The sequence below is a fragment of the Trachurus trachurus genome, assembly GCF_905171665.1.
Source record: "Trachurus trachurus genome assembly, chromosome: 5".
Lineage (NCBI taxonomy): Eukaryota > Metazoa > Chordata > Actinopteri > Carangiformes > Carangidae > Trachurus > Trachurus trachurus.
Window position 1 is genome coordinate 33,640,361 of NC_139896.1, and position 27,955 is coordinate 33,668,315.

The 27,955-nt window shown below is 44.4% G+C and overlaps 1 protein-coding gene across 1 annotated transcript; it reads left to right on the top strand.

Annotated features, from left to right (window-relative positions):
- Window positions 1–3,059: 3,059 nt before the first annotated feature.
- Window positions 3,060–27,724, top strand: cbfa2t2 (CBFA2/RUNX1 partner transcriptional co-repressor 2). The gene is made up of 11 exons (XM_083971728.1): window positions 3,060–3,433; window positions 16,195–16,353; window positions 16,639–16,880; window positions 17,074–17,163; window positions 19,646–19,830; window positions 19,946–20,199; window positions 22,910–22,995; window positions 23,189–23,381; window positions 24,644–24,712; window positions 24,897–25,087; window positions 26,053–27,724. The coding sequence occupies exons 2-11, from the start codon at window positions 16,221–16,223 to the stop codon at window positions 26,410–26,412; spliced, it is 1,803 nt and encodes a 600-aa protein (XP_083827854.1). The 5' UTR covers window positions 3,060–3,433; window positions 16,195–16,220; the 3' UTR covers window positions 26,413–27,724.
- The last annotated feature ends 231 nt before the right edge of the window (window positions 27,725–27,955 follow it).

A 27,955-nucleotide genomic window follows, 5' to 3' on the forward strand; every position in this document is an offset into this window, starting at 1 on the left:
GTTTATAGTTAACTCCCAGTGGACTGATGGACGTTCAGTGGCCTCCTCATGGGTCACTCACCCAAACCAGGGCTGTGCAAGGACACAAGATTTTTGTTCCAGCACACAGAACAGACGGAGAGGAGGAATTCACTTACAAAACTGTAAATGCTAACTAATGAAATGAAGATTAGCCATTATTTCCCTTATGCAGTTTGTTCATCCTCACATTCAGTGTATAGTGCAGTACTCTTTGTTGTGTAGCCTATACTTTATTGTCAGTTACACATATGTTATATTGGTATATGAATATCATGTAGCTGGGGCCACAATACTTTTCACTTACCAATATGAAAAGCATTTAATAAAACCAAGCAATCTCTGAAAATGTAATGACACAGAAAACCACAGTGTTCTGACTGGAGTAATTCGTATCTGGTGTAGTACATAGTCATCAAGTCTTCTGGTCCCCTCCTCCCTTCTTTCCTCCTGTTTTTTTTCTTCACTTGCTAAAAAAATGCTGTTTACTTTTTCTAAAAGTGGAAGTTTGGTGAGGGAGCGTGTGAACAGAAACAGATGCTGCATACTCTCTTGTTCCGTCGTTCTCTCTCGCTCTTTATCTCACACACATGCATACAATGGCAAACAGCTGCATGAGGCCTAAGCAGCTACAAGAAAGCCGTACAGTATGCGGACATACAGTGGATGCTGACTCTGTCCTATACAAAATGATGTCGAGGGCAGTGTCGTTTAATCAATTCCAGTCCTCATTTGGAAAATATGGACTGTAAGCAGTCATACACAGTTTTCATCATCACATTCTGAATGTATGATGTTTGCGCTACAGTCCAGTGTTTATTTTCTTGTTTCTTTCGACTTCTTTAATTCTCCAGAAATAAAATGGACACTTTTATTTCCTTTCCTCAAGGGTAACTTTGATGCTTTGACATGTTGGATGACACATTGTACATCCTTGTCCATGGGTGTGGGGGTTTTTCATTACAAACAGTGCTGAAACAATTAATCAACCTAATCAACGACTTGCTCAACAGAAAATGATCAGCCAGTTTTTACATCATCCCTTGTGTTTTGGTTGTTATGGGTGCGGTGCTTTGGTGTTAAAACTTATTTTTGACATTATTTAGACTGAATTTGATTCATTAGATTTTGTTGATTCCGATCAACTGATGATATGACCAACTATTACTAAACCAATGGCACAAAATAATGGAAATTGATGTAATCATTCATTATCCATCCAACCATTACCTATATACCGCGTGTCCATGCAGGGACCCAGGGGTGAATGAATTCATTTCTTGCTGTTAAAGTTATATGGCCTGCCATACTGAATGCCATATTTGTGTTAGATTTATAGTCCAAATCTGTATCTCCGTGGGGTTTCCGTTTTGTTTTTGTTTTTTTTATTGGAAACGGACAGAAAGGTGAATTTAGGTGTAGCCTGTCTGGGCAGAGTGAAATCAATTTTCAGCTTATGATGAAATACGGCAGCGTGCTGACTCGTCTGCCACCTGCCAGTGACTACACCTGGGTTTAAATCTGTTTTAGGCTACTCCAGGCCTTTGTCCATCAGTCGTGTCAGTTGCAACTCACCACCTACTATGTGCTACAATAGCATGTGGATTACAGTATGTGGCTTCAGATGCGAGAGGCCTTCCTCGTTTCTCCATCTTTCCACCCTCCCTCCCTCCCCCCTCCCCCTCCCTCCCTCTCTCACAGCCACCTGGCCCTGCCTCTGAGCCTGCTGGCTGACCAGATGCACCCTGAATAGAGCAGGCCTGCAAAGGAGAGAGGAGGGGAGATAGAGGTTATTATGGGTGATTATTCAGTCAAATGAAGTTTTTTGACAACCCATCTCAAGATAACAACCCACTGTAAACCTTTTTTTCATGATTACATTTAAATAATCACATCTGTGTCTGTGGATTTTACCTGCATTTCAATAAAGCAGAGCTGAACTGAACTGACGGTAATGAACTGTTTGTGTTTATCGGACAGCGTTTGCTTGTTTGCTTTGCGTACGCAGCCAAAGTCTCACATGTTGAGCATGTTCCCTCAATTGTCGGCCGTCTCATTAAAACCAGATTAATGTCTTATTTACTGCAGACTTAGAATGAACATAGCGTAGTCCTGTGTATTTTCTAGAAGTAAACTGGAGAGGGGGGGATAATAGGCAGGAGGAGTGAATGAAAGCATGCAGGCTGCCCAGTCTCAGCCAGGCTCCATTATCTTAACCTGCATTGTGTCTCTACTACAGCACCGTTTGTGCAAGGCCCGGGCATAAATCAGACAGTGATTTAAGTTTAACTCAGTGAAGATGGAGCGCAGAGGATAAGAGAGTAGAAGAGCCGAGAAGAATAACTCATTCATGCTCCTCAAGTGTCCCCCCCAATGGGTTTGGCTGGGCTGAGCCGGCCGCATTAAGGAGCTGAGACAAAAGAGGGCATCAATGGAAAAGCCTGGGAGGGGTGGGGTGGGGTGGGGGGGTTGGTTAGTATAAAAACATTTTAAAGGGCGATCCCCACTTCTCTTGAAGGGGGCAGAGAGGAGAGTAGTAGGGAGCGAGGTTGCAAATGACCTCCCCCCCCCCCCCCCCCATCCCACCACTCACTTCACACACACATGCAGATGCACATACACACACTTTTGTCTCCTTTGGCACAGTCTCTTGTTTAGCCTTTAGGTGCCAAAGCAATTAGTTATGTTAATTGCAGGGTCCATTGCTGGTGAATGCAGGTTGAATGGAGCAAGTCAGCAGCGGATGATTGGCCAGGATCCATGGGGGGAATGGGTGGGGGAGGGGGGGGAGGCTTGCAGGGGTGGGGGTGCTCAGGGCTCGGGTGGTGGGGGTGGGGGGGGGTAGGGTTGTGTTGTGGGACGTCGGCAGAGCACCCAGCCCATGAAAACACAGGAGAGGACAGTGTGTGGGAAAATAGGGGAGGAGCTAGAGCCGAAAGAGAGCTATCGAGAGGGTGGGAGGCTCAGAGCTTGAGAGAGGGAGCGCGAGAGAGGACGCCAAGTCAGAGAGAGAGAGAGAGGTAAATAAAATAAATACAACAGCGGCGTATAGATCCAGTGAAGGAGAGGATTAGCTTGACAGAAAGAGAGATACAGGACGCTTTCACATGAGACAGAGGAACGGCAGAGACAGAAAGAAAGAAAGTCAGAGAGAGAGGAGCACAGTGAGTGTGTTAGTGCAGCGTTGTGCTGGTCTGCTCGGTTATCTGTCTCCATCTGGGTGCCATCTGTGTCTCTGGCTCTGGCCTTCACCACACTGGAGCTCACATATGTGGGAATGCAAACACATGCCTGACATATGAAGGCGTGGAGTCACAGAAAGAGACACAAAGGAAAGGATAAGAAAGCAAAAAAACCACGGCACTGCAGCTGACTTTCCCCAACGGACTCAAGAGTGGACTCTACTAGAGTGGAGGTAGGACTGCAGCCTGGAGGAGTTTGTGTTTGTGTCTTTCTGGGTGTGTTTTTTTAGTAGATAAATGTTTATTTTATTTCTATTTCGTGAGTGAGTCTTACTTCTGCAAACAGTGCATTATGTGCATAGTGTGTGCGTGTGTGAGTGTGTGCGTTTGTGTGTGCATGTTCCATCCTGCTAATTCCCGGAGCTGCTCTGTAGCCTACTATACAGATGGTGCTTCATCCTTTCCTCTTCATCTCTTCATCTTTTCATCCTCGTCTACTGAGGTAGGAGGGAAGGAGGGATGAATTTGTGCACAGAAAGCTTCAACTGCCATATGGACAAAATACTGATTGTTATAGAAAGTTTAACCTCTGTGTTGTCTTGTCATTGAGGTTAAGATGTATATAGCAGTTTATTTTTTGCAGGGGGGTGTCATTAAGAAGTTGTTTGATCTCAAGGAAGAATTTGTCTGGCTATTGTCCAAAATGCACCTATACACCTTTAATGTTTGGTCTCATGTGAGAGCATCAGTAGCAGAAGTTGACTCTGTATAAGCTGCTTGGCTGCTGCTTAAAGGTCTCAGGGTGTAATTGGATTCCACTTGAACTACACCTGAACTACAATTTTTGCGAGAACAAAAGTAGCAACATGTCCAACATCCAAAACATTCGAGCCGTCTTTATTGTTCAGCTTGAAATCCCATTTGTTAACACTTAAGGCAAGGAAGGAGAGGGGGAAAAAAGCTTATCTACCTAGAATGGTTATGTTGAAACAGACTTTCTCCTTTTCTTCCCGTAAAAAATGAGACTTGCGAGTACACATCAAAAACCTTTGCCACTATAACTGGATAAGTAAACCCAGAAATGGGATTGGCTCCATGTGTGAAAGGTGCTTATCTCTCTCAGCTGTCATTTACTCAGATAGTAATCAGTTTTTCCACTTGGCAAGCGGAGCAGAAGAAACTAGGTAAAGAAGACGTGTGCATCTGTTGTACAGTACCGCAGACATATGGGAAGAGGAGGGAAACTGCTGCGTCTGTCTTTCATGCTGTGCCTACATGTTACACAACACTGACATCAGTGGGAATCTGGATCCCAGCAGAGTGCAAATGTCACATTGTTGTACTATGGATATTGCGTACAAGCACTGGAGCTCCAGTGTTGGAACACCTTTTTCTGTTATGGGTAGCATTTTTTTTCTCACTTGCCCATCTGCCTTGGAGGTGAAAATGTGTTCATGTTTTTTGTGCATAAGGGGGTTGGGGGTGGGGGGTGGGGGGGCTCAGGGAGGAGAATCAGACGGAGAAAAGGCAGAGAGACCTGGCTAATGTCACACCACCACGCCAGGCCAGTCCAGTCCATCAGGGAGATAGGAGCGACTAACTGTGGGGCTGCACAGTCTCAAACAAGAGACCCCTGTCTGCTCAGCTGCACACTGTCACCCTCATGACAGCAGACGCCATGCTCTGTATTTGCGTGCGTGTTTGTTCAGAGATGTTTTTTTCAGTTTGTTTCTATTCACAAATTTAACCTCCATTCATTCCCAAAGGGCAGTTGCTGCGGATTTATGTCGCTTTGGGGATTTTCAATCACAATCACGTATTTGATAAGTGTGTATCGTTGTGTCTGTGTGTGCATGTGTGCACCAGGTGTCTTGGAGACATTATGTCTGCTGAAGTACAAGGTTACTCGTCTTAAAGCGATCTGTAGCTTTTTTTTCTCCCCCCACCCTCCTGACCTCAATCCCAGCTGCGAGTTTCTCAACTGAAAGTGTAGTAATAAATGGAGGAACAGACCACCATGACCCATGCTCACCATGCTATTATCTGAAGAATTCATCCACAGAGCACCCCCCTCCTTTTTTTTCTCAACACACACATACATAGAGAATAGAGCAGCTGCTTCAAGAGTTTGATGCAGGAAGTGCTCTATTAGTTCCAGTGGCGAGGACTGTGATATCTGGCCCCAGGGGTTCAAGCCAGTGGTTGTGTGTTTGACTGTGTGAGCTTATGTGTGTGTGTATATGGACATGAAAGGGTTAGGTCACTTACTCAACCAAAACTGCTCAGTCACTACAAGTAGCACTTTAAAAGATTGGTTCATCACGGGGGAACATCTCCTGACTCTGTGTGTTGATGAATGTGCAGATACAGATCTGTGTCAATGAGCATTTAGCCACCTGCCCCCCTCTTCCTATTGCAGCCTCATTGACATTGTATGGGAGCCTCCTCTCCTTGTGCTAAGTGCATGAGTCAGAGGTCTCTTGAAGGGTCTGCTGACCCCTCGCTGGCCTGACAGACCCGTGCAGTGACCCAAGACAAGATCTTCATTTACTGGGCTGTTGAGGTCTGAGAAGGGAAAAGTTTCAGCACATGCTTAAAAGGCTATAAATTGACCGCAACGCAAGTCCTCAAACGAATCAATACAAGCCCTGACTTGGGATTAATAGTCCTTGTAATGAGATGAATAATAAATTACATCTAATTGGAATCCATGTTAGCAGCTTTGTGTCCAGCAGACACAGATGGACATATTATACACACAGTAAAGTGTATATCAGAGAATTAAATAAAAAAAAAGAAATAATAAAAACTGATTCTTAGTACGTTCAGCACCATTAGCTTCTCTTTGACATTACACTGAGATAGGAATCCCTAAACTATAGGATTTTCCAGTTTCTCCATAGATAGAAGGCAACTTAGCATTTTTTGAGAGCATATGAAAACACTAAGCAACAGCAATTAAACTTGTGAAACTTTCCTGGAAATGAAGTGTTACACACAAAACCCCAACAGGCAAGAATTGATACCCAAGTGAGGTTGCAATAGAAAAAAACCAAAAAAAAACCTTGCATGTGCTTGTGTTGTTAGGTGTGTGGGTGGACAAGAAATGGGTGGTGCTGCCTTTCGGTGAATTGTCTGTCTTAGTCATTATTTTCTCTTTCTCTCCATTGCATTTCCCTCTGTCTACTTCTGAGAAATTGCTGGCAAGAAATTCTTACTAAGAAAAAAAAGAAAACAAAAAACCTCTCTCTTCTTGCCTATAATCATTTGCTACTCGCACTGCAGCACCTTGTTTATAGTAGAGAATGTTACCTCATGATCAAAAAGCCTTGTACATAAGACATAAAACATTGTGTTCTTAAACATATGTGCAACCAAACCCACGCAGTGCACAACATAACACGACGATAACAGTCTCATCAAAACACACCTCTGCCCACACATTCACAACCGTGCACTCATCCTCCACGGCTATCTGTCTCATTCTGCTCTTTGTTTTGAGCACAGCTGGCCTCTTTGTTTTACTTATCTGTCTCTCTCAACGGCTGTTGAGCTCTGGTCTTTCATACTGCTGGGCTAAGCTTGCCCACAGTTCTGTTAGTGGACCACTCTCACTGTTCAGCCCCCCCCCCCCCCCCCCCCCCCCCCCAAAAAAAAAAAACCTTTGGGTGACAGATTAGTCCTCTGTGAAGCATGCTTGAAGAGCATATATTTTATTTGTTTTTATATTATATTATTGTATTTATTTGATTACAGTACAGTGAGTTGAGTGAGTTCAGTGTTCTCTGAGCTCCATGCTGTGACTCACAACAGCTTTGACTGACAGTATGTTTTTGAAAAGTATCGTGTGCTCCAGAAGGGCTGGGCAACAAAATAGGAGTCTAAAAAACCTGAGGGAAAAACAGGAAAGGGGAGACATCTGAAACAAGTTGTATACATCCATCAACTGTCCTGTTTTTACTGTCAAGTAAAGTCGCTCCCACCTGCCTATAGCTAAAATGTCAGTAACATGGTGAATATGTACAAGTGTTGAGCTGAACCTGAACATTAAGAGAGTCCCACTTTCCCAGTCCGGGTCAGGAAAGGCCACGAAAATGTCTCCTGCATGGCCTGTGGTGATAGCAACATCTGGTTGGACGTGAGCCCAGGCCATTTGGCTGTTAAGGCCATTGACACTTGGTCTGAAACAGGGCAGTCTTTACATTTTACTTTGTTTTCTCATGTCTAGAGCTCGTATTTTTGTTTTATGGACTACTGTAACTCACCAGTTAAGAGCGTGTGTCTGCGTACGCATGTCACCCAAAGTACGGAGTTGAGGAAAAACAGTATTTTGCCTGAATGCAGTTTAAGTTGATTGTCTGGGTTTGTGATGTGTGGGAGCCACCCAGCCTTAATCCTCCAGACAGACACGATGATATACATCTTCAGTGCAGGGGAGCTCTATAAGTCTGTCCTGACATCTTTTTTTTTTTTTTGGGTGGCGGGGAAATGGAAATAGGAAAAGGAAAATAAGGACAACTTACTTTTAAATGGTCATGAATCTTTAGGTTCTCCTGCTGATTGTTTTTCACTTGGTGGTTTGGGCTTTAAAGAATTATGAGGTTCATGGTGATTGATGGGCAGGCTAACCAATTAGCTACGGAGAGGTGAGAAGGGTTGTAACCAGATAGGCAGATAATCTACTGGCCTCAGTGAGGGAGGGGTTGTGTCTGTGTGTATGTGTGTAAGTGTCACAGCTTTTGTGGCTGGAGGTGATGATTGACAGATTCGAATTGTCCCGGTTATGTCACAGTTGTTATTTGTATGGGTGTGCCCCGGGCAGGCCATTTCACAGGTGTGCGTGTGTTACTTCAGGGATAACTGTCCTCTCTCCGCTCAGCCGATGACAGCCCTACCACCTGGTAAATGGGGCCAACACACACACACACACACACGATGACACACATCCACTTCCACTTCTATCAGCCCAGCTGTGTGTGACGCTGGAGTGCATCTGTGTTTAAAGGGACATTGTGTAACTTCTCCTGTTATCTAGGCCTATTCACGAAATTGATTATTTCGTTCAAAAGTCTGTTTTTCATTAATCAGTAATCCCCCCCATCAACAAACTGAAGTGTTCCTTTCAGCTCTGAATGAGCCGTTCATATCATTCATATCTCCATGGAGCGGGTAAGCTCGGTGCTGGCTGCCATGTGGTGTCGCCATGTTTTTACGTTCAGTGGCAGCGTGACGGTAGGAAACCACGGAAACTCAGCGGAGACACCGGAGCTGTCGGCTCAGGTCGAGGTGGCGTCTGTGAAAAGTCACCACGGTAACGCAGTGAGGAGGAATGGAGCGTTACACTGATGCTGCATTCACCTGCAGTCGGGCAGACGGCCGTCGGTAACAAACCAGATGTCATTTTAGTCACAGAAGTCCAGAGAAAGCTGGTAAAACGTGGGTCAGGTAAACAATACGACATCGCCATGACAACATATTGTCACGTGTATTGTTTTGTCTCGTGCTGATGGACCACTTGTTTACATAGAGGCTTGTTTATGCCGTTACGTGCAGCAGCTGTTGTCCGTCTGCTGTCTGCCCAATTTCATGTGAATGCAGCATGAAAAATACAATTGAATTGCTTGCGACAACCGCAACTCCAGATTGGAGTAATTCCTACACAATGTAGCCTACCTTTAAAGTTTGTGCCACTCTGAATAACACACATTCATCTGACACACAGACGGTGGAGCCTGCAACAGAGGCTGAGTGTAACTACACACACATGTGACTCAAAGTCAAATACCTACAATTTCCCCATTGTATCTGTCGAGTCACCCGCTGTGGGCCTTCTTCTTGTTTGCTCCTAAATGTCTGGGACATGAAGTCATGCTTCATGGTCTGTTTGAAAGTTGTCTTCTTTTAATAATATCTTCAGCACAGGAGCACGGGAACATGGGAGTATCTTGGATAATTTAGGTTTATGGTTATGGTTCTTTATCAAAGAACCAGATGTTTCTCAGCGCAGTTGCTCATGCTTCGTCCTGATTCAACCATGAGTTTCATCTGCATCCAAGTCCTGGAACAGCTTCAGATGCTCGACACTTAAAGTTGTTTATTCAGAAAATTAACAGAACTTTTCCTCCCACTTTGCCTCTCTATAATAGGCAATGGATGTCGCTTCAAGTTTTAGTCCTTACTCACACAGTGATAGGGTTTAAAGAGGATCCAATTGTGAAATCATAGCAAACATAGCATGAAACTTGCCTGGATGATTTATCTCCGACTTTTGTGTTTTTGAGTGTTTGTGAGGTCAGAAACTTCAAATCTCATTAATCTCTATTATTCTCCCTTTAGTCTGACCTCATGTACACGTGGACACTGTTCGTTCTTACTGTCCAACCTCTGCCAAACCTCCTCTCCCTCCTCCGCCTCCACCATAACATCACTGTGCCTCTTTTTACTGCTCATTCTTAGTTTTTATGGACGACGTCTGTCTGCCTTGCCGTCCCCTCTTTTCGTTTTTTCTCTCCCTTTGCCACTAAGTACATTTCCATCCCTGGATCCCTTTTTTTTCACTATGTGGCATGGTGGATTACAGCAGTGTTTTTGTAATTATCTCACTGAGTGACGAGGTTATGTGAGGGCTTCTCTCATCATCACTTCGTCCTGGGGAAATGTGACGAGTTCACCCCTCGAACACATCTGTGCTTCTTCATGGAAGTCATATACAGTTGTGTTTTTTCCCCCATTTCTCCTTCTTTCGCTCTACCTTTCTCTACATCTCTCTCTCCCACTCTCCTCCTTTACTGTCAACCTTGCCACCTCCCCTCCCTCGCAGAGTGAGGAGCAGAGTGTTGACATTGGGTTTTGTCCAAATATGTAGTCTATGGGGCTGGAAGGTGGTAATGAGAGCCAAGAAAAACAGCCTGGCTCCGAGTCTGACAACCAGCCTAGTCTTCCCGATGAAACCAAATGAAAACAGTATTAGTATTAGAATATAAATAGTATATTCTATCACCTCCTCCCCATTCTCTGTCCTTCTCTGCATGCCTCCTTGTCCACCTCTGGCGCCACTAATTTCTAGACTAATATCTTATTCCTGTGGATGCTTGTTTAATAGTGTCTGTAAATATGTGTTACAATGATTTCCTTCACATAGTAGTCAACTTTTGGACCCTACTATGAATACCAAATGATGATGGAAAGAGATTGACAACTGTTTCCAGTGAATTTGAAAATAATGCAAATAATGCACAGATGTATTTGAACTGATCTGTATCATACAGGTTTGTAAAACTGAAGCTTGTGGTTATACTGCAAACCATGCATAAAGCAGAAGTGTGCTGTAAAACGTATCTGATGTCTGCTTGGAGTGGAAGTGTGGCCTCTGTGACGTGGCAACAGTCGAGGAGGTGTCAGCCCCCAAGAGAGCAATAATATTAATTAAGTTGATTGAAATAAGCGGAGAGGACACATGTTCCCTCATTTTCAGAAATCTGACACTGAACACACGCAGGTCCTTGAACCTGTTGTTTAGCCGTAAGGTTAGAACAGCAACCCGACACTGAGAGAGACCATACGCTGTTGAATTATCTGTTTTATAAGTGGATGTGTGGTTCTGTGAGTGTTGGTGCAAGCACTCTTGCCTTTGCAGAGTGTATTTGTATGTATGTGTGTGTGTGTGTGTGTGTGTGTATGTGTGTGTGTGTGTGTGTGTGTGTGGGTGGGTGGAGGTCAGGAGGGAGCAGGATAGAGGAACAGATGTGTGCTGTATTGTGGCGGTGTGCGTGGACGGACGGGGACCAGGTGCAGCCTTTGTCTCCCTGGCATTTAAGTCCACTCGCTCGCATTCAGCCGCCTCGTGTCTCCCCTCCCCTCCACACAACCCCCCCCCTTCCTCCTGTCCTTGGAGGGAAGACAGAGATGTGTGTGTGTGTGTGTTGTGTGGAGGAGGGGGCAGCCTTGGCTTAGTGGAGGAGACTCCAGCAGTCCCCCCCCCCCCCTCCTCCTCCTCCTCCTCCTCCCTCACAGGTGACTGTTGGAGGTCCCAGCTGGCCAGCTCTTGGCCGATTAGATCCATATGGTACAGGAGGAGGAGGAGGAGGAGGAGGGGGGGTGCCCATCAGTTGCATGGGTGCTAAGAGGGCTGTTAGCTTGTCTCTTTTTGCCCCAAGCTTCAAGACAAAATCCTCTTCTGTCTTTACACTTTTTTTCTCCCCCACTTCCTGTATGGAGACTATACGGTCGTGTTATCTCACTCGGTCAATTTTCAAATCAAATCGCTGCAGCCTGTGTTTTGTGTTTATTTTTCGATCACATGAAAACTCTGTTACTTGTTAAAACGAAGAGATTTCATATTTGTCTCAGATGTGTTTATGGCTGGCTGTGATTGGAGACAGGATAATGATTTTACACCAACATGTTGGCCAGAAGCGTTAGAAAGTTCATGTCTGTGCACTCACAGCCATGTTAAGGTCATGTTGGGGCTGGCTTAGCGTAGAGTAGATATGGGTGGGGGAAGCTCACCAGACCAAACAATTGAAAAAAAATAGCATTTAAAAAACTCACAAGTTGCCTTATTTATGTCACCTTTTTAGCTGCTAAGCTATAGCCATCAAAACACACAGGGTTGTACACCATTGTTTTTTAAGGAGAAAACTGCAGTGTAAATGTGACTTAAATATTTTTAGTTATCGTTAAACATGATATTCACAAAAGCTTTGCACTTGTAAGACAAATGATCTCAGCTCAGCTAGGCTATAACTCAGCTAACATTCCCTTCCTCTATAAGATTTTAGCAGTCAAGCTGTTGGTTTAGTGACCAATTGCATGTTTATATGTGTGTGGGGGCACTAACATATCCGTGTTGAGATCCCACATAGTTGTAGCGTTACACATGCTGTGCATTGTCTTTTTGGCTCACTGATAAATGAGTCAAGCCTGTGTTACATCTTCTCTCACCTCATCTACAATGACAGGACAGCGATAGCAGCATTAACACACACTCACACACACACACACACTCGTGACTCAAGGCTGCCAACCTTTCACAGAGAATTTAAACTCTAGAGTTAAACCACGAGCTTAATAAACCCTAACACTGAACACATTTATTTATACATCACATCAAGTGTAATTTATTTGCAGTGACTTAAAGTAGGTTATCCATCCTCGCTTTACATTAGGATGTAAATGAACGTCCTCTGCGCTTTATTTGCCTTGTCGTTTCTAATTATTTAATGAATCGCTTTCAAGTGTCAGAGGCAGCACAGTGGGAATACCCCAGTTCTGTTCCTCTCTGCCCGTCTCTGCCTCATTCTGCATCACCTGCAGAGGCAGAGGCAATTAAAGCAGATTGAATGTTTTAATGCAGACGAGCGTCACCTGAAGCTGAACAAACAAGGAACACCTGGCTAGCAACAACAGCCTCGCCACAGATGCACATTAGGTTTTCCATCCCTGCAATAACAACTGTTGTAGAGAGCAAATAAGTCAGCCCAGGTAACGTACAAGACTGTAAAACTTTATATCTATAGCATCTGTTTGACATAGAGGAAGCCCAGAGCAGACTTTATAAATATAGTCGTCTTTATCAGTCATCAGACAGATTTCTGGTGTATTTCACAACAGTTATCTTCGATCTGTTTGCAGCCTTTTGCTTCAAAGTGTTGTCTATGCATTGTGGCATTTCCATGTAATCCTATTGATGTGTGGTGCAGAGCTTTGTGTGCTTCCCCTTTGTTCCATTAGAGCCAAGATGACAGGTGGCATTTAGACCAGGCAAACAGTCCACATCCTCCTCTAAGCCAATATTCACCTAAGTTAACATTAGACCACTTTGTGCACTGTGTGTGTGTGTTGTGTGTTGTGTGTCTGCTGTGACAGCTGCCTCCCCTGACAGTCCTGTGACTGCATACAGTGGACTCAGGTGCTCGTGAGCCAGATGAAGTCATCCAGCTATGTGCGCTGTCTAATTGACAAGCAGAGGCAATTCTCTATGGGCTGTCAGCACTACACGCACACACACCTGATGTCTCCTGTTTTGGCCATCATACATCTGGCGTGGCTTAATGACAGACCAGTTCACATCTTAAGATTGTGCGAGTGCAGCTGTATCCTCACTTCTCCATGCTGAAATGGATGCACAATGAGGGCATATTCTCATATGAACTCTGGACAGTGTGAAGAGTCTGGAGTTGTTTTGACATCTTCTGACTGGTAATGCACTGCAAAAACTCAAAATCTTTGTCTTATTTCTTGTCAAAATGTCTCATTTCTAGTCAAAACGAATGTCTTTCCACTTAAAATAAGACTCATCACCTAGAAAATGAACTTGTTTTTAGATAATTTTCACTTGAAATAAGTTAAAAAATCTGCCAGTGAAAGCAAGTTTTTTGTGCTTGTAATAAGGAAGAAAAACTTGCTCCACTATCAGATTTTCCTACTTATTTCAAGTGAAAATATCCTTGAAAAAAGTAAAAAGTGTCTAAAAACGAGCTACTTTTTATGTGATGTGTCTTATTTTAAGTATAATGAGATTTGTTTTGACTAGAAATGACATTCCGACTAGAAATAATCCAAATATTCTTGGTAATAATAATAATGGATTACATTTATATAGCGCTTTTCACCCAACACCCAAAGCGCTGGTAAGATATTTGAGTTTTTGCAGTGTGGGTGAGGGTGGGCACCTAGGTAGAGGGGACAGGGACAGGATGTAACACAAAAATACACTACAGACATCACAGTTTGTCGCATATCATCTGGCACCAGTCACATGATATAGAAACATAATAAATATGCCCACTTCTTCGCTGTGAATCCAGCAGACAATGTCCTGCTCTGTTGACACATGGGCTCAGTTGGACATTACACAGACCCTGTACCAGGGAGCTGGCAGGATAAAGTCTGTTTAATGTCTGGTCCAACCGATACAGACATTTGCGTTCTCTTATAGCGCTCCTCTGGGTAAAAGTCTAGTTGTGTTCAGGGTTGCAGTTCATTTGTGAAAGCATTATCAGACATATGTTTCTGTCTGTTTTGCTTGTTTGTATTATATGGCCTGTCTGTCAAACACAATGGGCCTACCAAGCATGGCCTTTTAAAGCTTTATGAGGATGACAGGCAATTTGGACAGAAAACTCCTCTTCACTGCCAGTGGAGAACTGTTGATGATGATGATGTGTCAACAAATAACTTGTGAATACATTTACATGCAAAGGCGACTATATAGCAAGCGTTGAATGCCCAAATCCTACGTCTTGTGTCTATATAAAGTTGTTTACATGGTAACAGTGTTGACACTAAGGGCCATATGCCCCGTTGATTCTGTTATTGAGATGTCAGTCTAATTTCCTGGCCATATGGACAGAGTGTGCAGAGCTTTGGAACCGGTGTGTGTGCGTGCTGCAGGCTGCTTCCTGCGGTGCACTGGCAGACCGCGTGTGTGGTGGGTATGACAGTCCAAATGTCTGCATAGATCCCTCCTTCCTGCCCCCTATGTTGGTGAACAGGTGGAGCGATGGCAGGCAGGCCACGGGGCTGAGAGGGGAAGAGGCAGAGGGAGAGATGGAGGCTGCAAAACAGAAGGAAGAACAGTCAAAGCTGCATAATGAGTTGCAGACATGACAGATGAGTTGCATAGACGGACTCTAGGAAAGGAAAGAGGTTTGTTTTCAAGACGGCATACAAAGTGAGAGTTCAACTAAGTTTAAGTATTTGTGTGCGCGTTGGGGGAGCATTCACATATGATTGTGTTTTATTGTGTAATTTTACTGTTCTCTAAATTCCTAACGTGTTGATTACTGCGTGTTTTTACACATTTGTTTCACTAACAAGTCTAAAATGGTCTTAATTAATTTAATAGGCGTGATTTCTCCTTTTGAGACCTCCTGAGTTACGTGCTGACGGCTTAAACCTTCCAACCTAAGCCTTTATAAAGTGGGACCCTGTGGCTCAAGGCCATGCAGAGTTCATAGCTGTGAAAAAGATATACAGGGTGCCATTGAAGTCAAAGCCTTAAAACCATGAAACCACATTTTAAAAAGCTGCTCTCTGCTGACCCATGACCTGTGAGACCGTGCTTGTCTATTAATCGTCAATTCTTAGAAAAGTCTGATCCACTCTAAATGGAGACGGGACCCTGCCCTCATGGGTCTCCAGGAGACAAAGACTCCTTCTGATCCCACAGCACCACCACCACCACTACACGCCCCCTCCACCACACTTTCTCCCCTTATCTGGTGGTCTCATTCAGTGGCAAATAGCATATTGAGAAGTTGCGTTTAACATTCAAAAGCTTTGCCGGTCTTGTTAGTAAAGCGTGAAATAGCGCCGTCCCTTTCTCCCTCTGTCCCCGCCCGCATTTTCTGGGGAGCTCAATGAGGGGGCATTCTTCTCCCTCACAATAGGCTTCTTCAGCATTTCTTCTGTTATTGATCTGAATAGTTGGGGAGTGAGGGGCTAAACTTTAGACATCTGTCTCATTGATGGAAGGGAAGGGGTGGGGGGGCAGGGTGGTTGGTGCCCTGGCAGTAGGTGTTGTGTGATGTGAAGAGAGTTGGGGGGAGGTGGGCATTTTCTATTGTGCCGCCTTTTGTGACTTTTAAGCAATGAGTTTATATGGAGAGTTAAAGTGGTGGCATTTATTGACCTGTTTTTTTGTCATGACGACGCATTAGTGAGTTAAATTCGTTCACGTCTTTTTATGGTTTTCAAGAAAAATGTGTGTGTTATTTTGTACATTTGTGTGTGTGGGCTGTTGGTTTAGCAGAGACAATATAGCGCAATGTGAAAAAAGCAACTATCAAAACAAACACTTGTTCAAAGTTACTAGCTAAATAACAAAGGAGCAACACAGTTCAAGTAACTTTCAGCCATGTGTGGTGGGATGTGAGTCACAAAAATGTGTTTCTGATTTCCATTCACCGCTGTGTCGGCAGGACAACAACGTCTTTTAAAAGCCTTCTGGTTTCTGACCTGCAGCTGACCTCCTTCCTCTTGTTTTCTACAGACAGTAGAGAGAAGAAGAGCCCTGCCATGCCCGGTTCTCCTGTGGATGCTAAGACTCATTCTAGATCAGCCCCCAGCAGCAGTACCATCTCCACCATGCCACCCCTGCCCTCCGTCAACCCCAGCGGCCCTCGCCCAGCCTCTTTTTCCACCACAGCACGTAAGGGGCATTTTCAAATCTTTTTTTGTCTTGAATAAAGTCTGTTTCTGATTATGTTTTCCCCACCTAAAGGTACATTTGTATTCATAAGCTAAGATGGCAACCAATCTGGGGTATGCCTTAATAAACGGCATCACGAATGGATGGAAGACTTTAATTGTCTAATTTAATCAAATAAATCCTAGCCCTAATGTAGGCTGAAATGTAATTCTTAGTCATAATAAGAAAAAAAAAAGCTCATCCACCTTTATTTCTCCCCCTCTTCATCTCATCTCTTATCCCCAGTGACCAATGGGAATCATCATTCCCCACCAACCTTGAATGCAGTGCCATCTCCACCGCAGCGCTACAGCAACGGACCGTCCTCTTCCTCTTCCTCGTCGCTAGCTAACCAGCAGCTGCCGGCCACCTGTGGGGCTCGCCAGCTGAGCAAGCTGAAACGTTTCCTGACCACGCTGCAGCAGTTTGGCAACGACATTTCTCCTGAGATTGGAGACAGCGTCAGAAGCTTAGTTCTAGCCCTCGTGGTGAGTCGCTTTGTTATCATGCTGATGATGAGTAAATGATCCTGTATCCTGTTTAAAAAAAAAGAAGGCCTTTCATCTCCCCTTCTTGATCTCAGATTAAGTTGCAACTGAAACTGCTACTATAACTTTTCCATGCAGATTCATTCATTGTCTTTATTTATCTTTCCTAATCTTCACTTGTCTTGTGTCCTAGAATTCAACAGTTACCATTGAGGAGTTTCACTCGCGGCTCCAGGAGGCCACCAACTTCCCCTTACGACCTTTTGTTATTCCTTTTCTCAAGGTAAACACATCTTCATTGCCCATCCCATGATATCTTCCTATATTTGCTTTGCATTATTCCGTTGGAACCACTTCCTTATTTTCGTTCCTCCCCCCTGAACACATCACCTTCTCATCAGCCTCGGATGTCTTGCCTGTGTCAACTCCGATTTATTATTAACTGCAGAATGAACAGAAGGCGCTTGACATTAATATACAATCTCATTCATGACGCTGTGAATAATCTATGGGCAATCACACAGAGAAGCAACAGATTCATTACACTTCATTCCAGGATGCAATGCAGTGCTATAAATAGGCCTCTGGTTTAGAGTTAATAATTGAATAAACTGCTTCTTCGTGGTTCGAAGTAGCTATCAAGATTGACTTGATGTTGACTTGACAAGCAACAGATGAGTGTGCGTGTGTTAAACAGCCTCTTGAGTCCCTTTGTAACCAGGGGAGCCTGCAAGAGTATACTTTTTAGGAGCTCCTTTCAGTAAAGCGGCCCATAAATCTTCAGTCGGTTGCACCGCTGTAACTTTAAGCAGTTGAAAATCTGCTCTTTTTCCACGCTTTACCTCTTACTCACCTTTGGAGCCCCTCCAGCTGTCTGTCTGAGGGTGCTGAGACAAGAAACCTCTGTTCCCCTCCTTCTACTAATTTATTACAAGGGGGTGGGGTCCCCACAACTTAATTCCTGCTCCTTGAGAGTTAGTCTGTCTTAAGAAAGAGAGAAAAGAAGAGGAAGGTGGGTGGATGGGGGTAAAAAAATGGACAGATGGGACAAAGTCAAGGGGTGAGGAAGTGGAAAAGAGAGAGAGAGAGCGAGGTGGGTAAGGAGGAAAGCGAAAGAGGTGGGTGAGGAGGAGAGAGGGAGAAGCAGGGACTCGGAAGTGTGAAACATGCCTATAAAGTGTTCCCTTCCCTTTTTTATGGGTTCCAGTGCGCCATATGGAGCCGCTGTCCTGTTAAAAGAGCATTCAGCTGCCAAGGCGCCGCCAATCTAGCATCCGCCCCGCTGAACCCCTCAAGAGCCCTTTGCTGAACTGACACACAGCACATGTGTCTGCTAGCTGGGGGCCTGAGGGGAAAGAAGGGAACAGAGGAGACTGTGAGACGGGCAAAAAAGAGAGCACAGGGTGTTTAGAGAGGATCGACCACGAAGCTGAAACATCAGCATCTTATGGGTGAAGTAAGAGGGATGCTGCAAGTCATCAGTAACAGGATGGCAAAGAAAGTTTGGATTTTGATGGGAAACTGCATTAAGAGTTTTGAGAATCTGCCATGCGAGAGGGGGAGGAGGTCAGTCACAAAACTAGAACGGTTACTGAGTTGGTTTCTCAAGAAAAAGGGTTGAGAAGAGGGAGTGAGGAAGTGGTGTAATTGCAAACACACCGGAGTCTGTTCCTAATTAGGGAAATGCAGGGAACAAAAGCGAGATGGAAAGATACGACAGAGACAGCCACAGATAAATATTAAAAAAAGGAAAAAAGAAAGGGAGAGCGGTTAAGGAATGAGGGAGATGTGGAGCCTGTGTATCATTTGTTTTGAAATGTTTTTAAGCCTTTGGTATCACCCTGCATATCTTTGCTGTGACCAATGTGTTGTGCTCAGCGCTCAACGCTGGGTGCACGGGGGGTGGGGGGAGGTTTTTTTTGAAAAAAAAATCAGCCTTTTTCACTGGAGAGAGGAGAAACCACAGCCACCATGGAGGCAGCCACAGAACAACACCCAGACCCATATTGGGCCCTACAGCCAGACCTCAAGGAGTCAGCAACCCCTCCCCCCTCCCCCTCCCTCACAGCGAGGCATATTCTGCAGGAGGTCTCTCAGTTCTGTTACAGGAGCGATCTGGTCTGTTTTTCTCCAGATCTCCCATCCTCTTCTCTAACAGCCAGCTGCCTGGGGCTTTCTGTCCATTGGCTTCTGATATGAGAGTGACTGAAAAGCTCTATGGGATCAGATTAATACATTTATACTGTTACAATGATGCTCTGTCAAACACAGGAAGTCTTTAAAGGGCCATTGTGTAACTTCTCCTGTTATCTATCTAAGTCACCGCGGTAACGCAGTGAGGAGGAATGGAGCGTTACACTGATGCTGCATTCACCTGCAGTCGGGCAGACGGCCGTCGGTAACAAACCAGATGTCATTTTAGTCACAGAAGTGGAGAGAAAGACGGTAAAACGTGGGTCAGGTGAACAATACCACATCGCCATGACAACACATTGTCACGTGTATTGTTTTGCCTCGTGCTGACGGACCACTTGTTTACATAGAGGCTTGTTTATGCTGTTACGTGCAGCGGCTGTCGTCCGTCTGCCGTCTGCCCAATTTCACGTGAATGCAGCATGAAAAATACGATTGAGTTGTTTGCCATATACAACCGCAACGCTAGATGGGAGGAATTCCTACACAATGTACCGTTAAAATGCCCTTCTCTTGCTCTTTATTTTTGTAAATTAGAATCAAACCTTACATGTCTGTTTATCTCTTGCTAGGCGAACCTACCCCTGCTGCAGAGGGAGCTGCTCCACTGTGCACGGGCAGCCAAGCAGACCCCAGCCCAGTACCTGTCCCAGCATGAGCACCTCCTGCTGAGCACCACCCTGGCCTCCTCTCCAGACTCCTCCGAGCTGCTGATGGAGCCTCCTGATGTCGCCACCAAGAGACACAGCCCCAGCAGGTTAGGATCAAAGCACCAAACCCTGCTGCAGCAAATTGAGACCTGTGATGCTGTGACAGGCCACGAGCATAAGCACAGTCTTCATGAGAGACAACTTGCCGTTTTGTTTTTCCAGGGCCAAAGAGAACGGCTTTCACGAACGTCCGCCAGTTGCCATGGAGCCCGCCGCCAAACGGATTTGCACAATCAGCCCCGCTCCTCGACACAGCCCCGCCCACCCGCTGCCCCTCAGCGCCCAGCTCCACCCGACCCCTCCGCCCCTGCAGCACTACGCCCTGGATGACATTGCAGCACCACACATCCTCCACCGGGAGCACAGCCAGCGCATGTTGGAGATCCGCGAGCTCAAAGACAGGCCCAGAGTCCCCGGTATGTGATGGCAAACCTAAATGTCCAAGTGGCATTTCATTTTCTTGTTTTCTTGAATTTTTGAATTTGGTTTATTTAGCACAAGTTAAAAAAAACAGTGCAAGGAGGGAACGAAGCCTGGAAGAATTACATGAAACTCAAGATAAACAATAAAATGTACAATGCAACATAGAAAAACTATAAAACATAAACAACAAAAGAAAGGAAGATGGATGCATAATTAACATCAGGAAAATAACACTGAAGGTTATGACATAAGGGGTTTTTTCAGTAACTTTCTAAAGGTTGTGAAAGTGACGTTGTTGACCTCAGAAACACATCTAGACCATTCCAGAGTTTTGGACCTCTGAATGTGATATTAAATTGATGCCCAGATGTTCGACAGAAGGGTAGATGAAGATTGCCACTATGCCTTGTTGAATATCAATGAAGGTCAGATGAAAAAGTTAAAAAAAAATGTTGAAAAGTGTCAGGAAGATTTTGTTTACCGTTGATAAACTTATGCACAAACAAACATGAGTGGAAGACATTAAGTTTGGGAATGGGCAATATTGAATATTTCATAAAAAGGGGTGCAGATGGTTCTATACTAGAATATTTCATAAAAAGGGGTGCAGATGGTTCTATACTAGACCGAGAGATCGTACTTAGAAATCTTTTCTGGATTAACAGTAATTTGTTCAGGTTAGTTGGATACGTTGCAGACTAGACAATATTGCAGTAATTCATATATGGAAATAAAAAACTAACATTACATTATTGCTGATGGTGAGAAGTTGACGCTAGCAGTGGGACAAATCACCATTAAATCAAAGCGACGTGTTAATTTGTAGCAGTTGGTAGATGCTCTGCTACGATAGATCCTATGTTACTACAGAACACTCAGCCCGGCTCTGCGCAAAAGTGCGAGTGCAAGTGGCTAATAAACACATTTTGAAATGAAATAGTTGCATAAAAACAGACGCATATACACACACACGTATCGTATTCTGTGCGATAACGGGTGGTCTCTGTGTTTGTGTAACCGCTCCCGTACGTCTCTGGAGTCTACATGTGTGTATAAACAGAGCCATACTGTCCAGGCAGGGGGGGGTTGGATCTACTCTGGTGTATATCTGCCCTCCATTTGGGGCTTGTCAGCACACAGTGGAAACAGCAGTAGCTCAGAGACACAGTCACACACACACACATACACGCACATACGCATACGCATACGCACACATACAGACGCACACCTTGATATGTTCATGGTAGAGGTGCTGTGTTTACGAGGCCTTAGTCCCTTGTCTGACAGCCTCCCGCCCGCCTGCCGCCACTTAACTCATACGCACACATGCACACACACACACACACACATACGCATGCACATGTATAAACACATCAGTCCACACACTCATGGCTTTGAACTGATGAACACTGATGAGAACCAGGAGTGGAGAAGAGGCTGGTCTGTGTGTGTGCGTGCGTGTGCATGTGCGAGTGCGCGCTTGAGGGAATCATTAGTCTCTTCAACAGGCCCTGTGTGCATGTGGCCTCTTGTTGGCTGTTCCTTTTTAAATTTTAGGAGGTTGTGGTTTGCATCTTTGTAGCATATGTGTGTATGTTCATGTTCATGCAGTGTGTATGCATGTGTGTCTGTGTGTGTTTTGAGGCTCTGCATGAGGACAAGCTTGTATTATTACTTTTGAATGTACAATTAGATATTGCTAAAGTCACAGCGTTGTGTAATAACTGAATTGGAAACAGATAGGTCTGTGTGTGTATGTGTGCATATGTATGTGTGTGTGTGTGTGTGTGTGTGTGTGTGTGTGTGTGTGTGTGTGTGTGTGTGGTTGTAATGGTCCACATTGAGTGTCAGACCGGCTGGTTGTGTTTAGAAGTGGAGCCACTCCACTCAGCCTGAGTGTCTCCCTACTGGAATGCTGTGAGCTCCAGGAGGGGAGGTGCTAAGGGAGAAGTTTGGGGAGTGTGTGTATGTGTGTATGTGTGTGTGGTTGACAGCTGACTTCCAGATGTGTTCAAACTCTGCGAGCTGGGAGTCTGTTTTGCATCACAGGCTTCTCTTTTTCTCTTTCACCCAGCTTTCTCTCTCACAGTTCCTCAGTCCATCTCACATATTATTGTCTTTTTGCTCTTTGCTCCCTATTTACTTTACCCAATTCCTGTCTTCGAATTTAGTATTTAAGGAGCTTCTTTTTTCAGATTCAGATTTGTTTTATTTTTTTAAAATGGGAACAGTACATATTAATGAACACTGTTGTGTAAATATGTGGGATTGTAGCCAAGTGGCTAATTGCTAATTAAAGTGCTATGTGCTAAAGTGACGAGTGCAAGATTAAATTTAATCTGATTGCACAATGCCCCAATAAAGTGCAGGATCGACTTAAATTGCACTATGCCCATGGCACACGATTGCACATGCAGATGTGTGTCTAATATTGCACTAAATTTGTATACATGTATGTATTATGTACACACTATTGTAAGAAATTGAAATACATAAGTATATGTATACATTTCTTTTACTTTTTAAGTCACAGTTTATGTTGTGCTGAAATAATGAAGCTAACTCAAATTTTAAAATGGAAGTAACAAAGCTATTTATATGCACACACCTTTCTCTTACCTACTGACACTTGTGGCTTCTTTTCTATTAAGAGGAATGTTAATCATGTTGGCCTGTGGTTTGTCTCCTGTGTGTTTTAATCAGGTACTAATGGGGGCTACCGCGAGGAGCCAGTGGACCACAGACTGACAGACAGAGAGTGGGCTGATGAATGGAGGCATCTGGACCATGTAAGTCTGCAGACAAGTAGCACCACCGCTAATAGGTTGTGATATAGAAAGAATGTAAAATGTAATTTGTTTTACTGCAGATCCACTAATCTCCCATTATTCATTGGTGACATTTAGATATAATCAGGTTTTTTTTTCTTGTTATGGTTTGCCGAAAGCAAACTCAAAGAACATTATTCTTTCGTGCCCTCAGGTGTTGAACTGCATCGTGGACATGGTGGAAAAGACACGGAGGTCAGTGAGCGTGCTCAGACGATGCCAGGAGTCGGATCGCGAGGAGCTCAACTACTGGAGACGGCGTTCAAGCGAGCAGGAGGATCCACGCAAAGGAGGCTCGGGCTCCGCTCCCTTCTCCAAGACACACAGCCCTCACTCGGCAGAGACAGGTGGGTTCTTCTGGTTTTTGGTGGAATCGTGTTGGTATGCAGATATCAATCACATTTTCTGACGTGTCTGAGTTTGGTATTTGTTGTTTTTCACTGGAGAGGATGGCTTCAAGGTAACTCATTGGACATCAGTTTTTTTTTGGTAATAACTTAAGAGTCAGGTCACCTAAAATACAGATACCCTGATAGTATTAACAGGGTGAACTGATATTTTATGATCATAGATGAGCATCAATCCAAGTCCTGAAAAACAGATATGTCTTTGGCAGGAGAGTGTCACTATTGGGAATTCATTCAGAGATACTGATTGTCGTTGAATCCTAGAGACAGGCGACTATAGTTACCACTTGAGACGGTTAGAAACCAGATCCAAATGTCTTGATGAGATCTAAGGATTTGGACATACATGATACTAACAGCCCTGATACCAAGGCAGCAGGCTTTCACACTCCACCTAGTGGTTATTTATAGAATTGCACCTAAAGTCACATGTCGGTTTGTTGGTGCATCCCTCCACAGTTAGTCCCCCAGTCTGCTGTGTACTGGCAGTGTTCTCTGTGACTGCCAGCCTTGCCGTCCCCCTGCTGGTCCATAGTCACAGACAAGTGCCAGGACTGGCCTCGGCCATATCGGCCACAGAAGGGCCGTCCTGCCGTCCTGCAGGCTCAGAGACCCAGAGCTGGCGGACTCGCCAGAGCACCATCTGGGCCCCCAGCCGGGAAGCCCGCCTGCCCGCCTGCCTGGGCTCGGGCAGAGAAAGACTGTAGTGGGGGTGGAAATGGTGTTGTACGCAGGCTCGGTTGAAGAGAGAGGATGTAAATGAAGGAAAAGAGAGAAAGCAGGGGTGAGGATATGAGAGATTTGGGGGAAGGGGGGGCAGCACAGCACAGAAATGAATTGAGATGCAGAGAGAGAGAGAGATTTGAGGCGAGCAGACAGAATGTTGACACAGCTTGTTGGTTCACATATTCCCTCCAAGCCAAACACATTCCTTTCTGAAGTTGTCAGATCTCAGATCAGTCCAAGACTCTGATAAACAACAATTACATTGGTTCTTCTGTGGCCTAGATACGCAGCCTTGTTTGCATCGACATTACAAAGATATTATTACTGCCTTCCTGTGTGGCCTTTTCTTTGTGAGCACCTGTTACCTTGATTGAGCTGTCAGTCACAAACTGAACCATTATTTCAACAATTAATCATCTTAATATCTCTATAAGCCCTGGCAGGTGCTAATCCCTTCTGTCTCTGCTTTCCCACAGACTCCCAGCGAGACTTTGCTCCACGGCCAGGCTCAGCATACGTTACAGATGAGATCTGGAGGAAAGCTGGTAAGAACACCATACAATTTGAAATTTAATCATTATAAAAAGAACGCTACTAGGATTTGTTAGATAGAAAAGCAACAGTTAAGATTACGGCACATTTAAGGCACAACTCAAATGTAAAGCTGCTGTGTGGTCTGTTTCTACTGCTGAACACGTAAACTAAACTTATCTTCCCCCGATCATCTAGAAGAGGCGGTGAATGAGGTGAAGCGCCAGGCCATGGACGAGGTTCAGAAAGCTGTAGCCGAGGCCGAGCAGAAGGCTTTCGAGATGATCGCCTCCGAGAGGGCGAAGATGGAAAAGACCCTGGCTGACGCAAAGAGGAAGGCTCAGGAGGACGCCATCATGGTCATCAACGAACAGGAGGATTCCAGTGAGGTGAGCACTGATGGTGGTTATCAAGCCAGCGCAATGCTGGTGACAATGCTGGTGCTTTTACTGTTTTGGTGGGTGCACTGCTGGTGACTATGGGGTATTTTTGATTGATTGTGGGTCATGTGACCTCAAAGGGAGGGGGGTTTGCATTCTGTTTTCTGTGATGTTTTATCTGTAAAGCACTTTGTGCATTTTCTTGAAAAGTGCTATATAAATAAAATTATTATTATTATAATATCATTGTATTAGATTAATCTAAGTGGAGATTGTCCATGGTGAAGGAAGTGTTTTACTGTCTTTAGGCTCAGTGTTTTTCTTTCTTTCTTTCTTTCTTTCTTTCTTTCTTTCTTTCTTTCTTTCTTTCTTTCTTTCTTTCTTTCTTTCTTTCTTTCTTTCTACACCCTTTCTCTGTCTTTTTACTTCTTTCTTTCTTTCTTTCTTTCTACCCCTCTCTATCTCCATCTATCTACCTCTTTCTATCTGTCTATCCCCCTCCTTCCTTCTTTCTTTCTTTCTTTCTTTCTTTCTTTCTTTCTTTCTTTCTTTCTTTCTTTCTTTCTTTCTTTCTTTCTTTCTTTCTTTCTTTCTTTCTTTCTTGTTCTAACTGGCAGACTATATGGTTAGTTAGCCACTGGTGAGCAGGACAGACTCAGGTCAAGTCAGATACTTCCCTCAGTTACTGGAGTTAGTGGAGACTAACATAGACAGAAATATGACTCCCAATAAATGCTAATGCTCCTACATATCTGCTGCATGGGTAAATAGACAGCTGTTTATTGTGCAAACCAGAAGGTGTTGGGGTGTTGGAGTGTTAGTGGTGTGTTTATAGCTTTTTTTTCACTGCTCCCAAGTGACCAGAAAAATTGTAAATGCAGGGTGATGGAATTTTATTTTTGAGAGGAGACCGACTCTAATTAAGTGACAACACAAATCTGAAAACTCACAGTTGTTTCTCTCTTCCTCCTCAGTGTTGCTGGAATTGCGGCCGCAAAGCGAGCGAGACCTGCAGCGGCTGCAACGCCGCTCGCTACTGTGGCTCCTTCTGCCAGCACAAAGACTGGGAGAGGCATCACCTCATCTGCAGCCCAGGACTTCAGGCTCAACCCAAATCAGTTTCTGCCATCACCGCAGGCAGAGTAGCCGCCATGGCCACGGCGGCGGCGGCGGCGGCAGCAGCAGCCGGGGTGTCCCCCGTCGGTCTGGCCGGGGTCAAGGCCCCCGACAGCGCGCCGTCAGCCTCCAGTCCCAGCGGAGAGAAGGCTTCGATCGCCTCTCGCTCCTCCACCCCCTCCACCCCCGCCTCGGCCCCCGAGGCCAACGGACACTAGAAAAGTGAAAGACTTCAGAGATTCACCCATCCTCTTCCTTTTACGAGGAAGAATTGAATCAGCACCACACGGGAACTGTTTGTGGGTTAAGTTAGGATAACAGATTTTTCATCATAATCTTTGGCAGATAAAAAAGGACAGATTATGGATGACTGTGTGAGTGATATGTCAACTGGGACTTTGGCTTTGGCAAAGGACAGAAGGACTCCTCTCAAATGCATCCATTGGAAAACAGATCTCCCTAACAGATGGAAACGTGTTTGTCTTCATCCAAAAAACCCCAATTCTTGGATCTGGGGAGGGGAGAGGGAAAAAACTGCCGATTGATCTCAGTTTATCTCTGGCTGTGGGGAGGAAGGCGTATGAGGAAAAGGCAGAGAGATTAGAAGACAGCAAGGCATAAAAGCCCCCCCCCCCCTTGACTGATATTCTCACTTTGTTGTGTATAGATTTAAGATAAGGAGGTGGTGGTGGTGTTAAATGTAAACAGTGTAATAGTACCAGCCATAAAGCATCTGTCTTCATCCCGTAGGAAACATCAGACAGTAGACCACGTAAGACTGTCTCTGCAGCTCTCCTGTATACATAAATATTTGCTCGCCAACTTCTTGTCAGGTTTTCTTCTGTGTGAATGCGTGTGTCAAATGGTCGTGCCGTCAGTGATTATTGTAAAGCATATGATTACTTTTGTCAAAGCAATATTAAGATGAAGTGGTCGGGTATCTCAAGCCGTTTCTGCATTACCAAAGTTTCCGGTCACTAAAGAGAGAGTTGTTGTCATTGCCTGTAAATGTCCTTGTGAACAAGAGATACTTATAATACACTTACCCCCCCCCAACATGTCGTATCTGCTCGTGTAATGAGTTTAACGAGGAACTCTTGGTTTCTATTTTTCATTTATGATGATCATCAGATATCTTCAAACAACAGTGAAAAAAAAGAGAATGATGGCTGGATTGAGTAAACGTAGGATTCAAGAATCAGTTCTGACTTTATTCTGGTTGCAGTTTCACTCTGGCACTTGTTCACATCACCAGTCGTCGGGCAGGGTCAGACGCTGCTCCAAATCATGCACCACTGCAATGCTTTTTATCAGAGCAGAAGACCAATTTTTTTTCATACAGCTCTGCTTTCTGCTGTGGTGCAGGTTTTGGAGCAGCGACTCTCTCTCCCACAGAGAATCTCAGGAGTTAATCTATTTTTTTGTATGTACAGATCATTTCTGTTCAATATTTTTTTTTCTTTTGTCACAGTTAGATTAAAGTCAAACGTTTTAGTGCGGAACTTTGATATATTGTACTCTGCTGTTACAACTGAGACATTGTTCTTGTTTTTGTTCGTTGTAAGATGACTTTGTAAAGAATATTATGAGATGATGCCTTTATTTTGTGAGCCACGATTTTCCCTTTGTTCTTTAAACATTCTTTTGTTATGAGGCATAACAACTTCATATGAAAAAAGATATCTTGACATGAAGTATGAAATAAAGAAATAGAATTACTTCAAATGTTTACCTTCTGTTCTGTGGTTAAATATATGATAA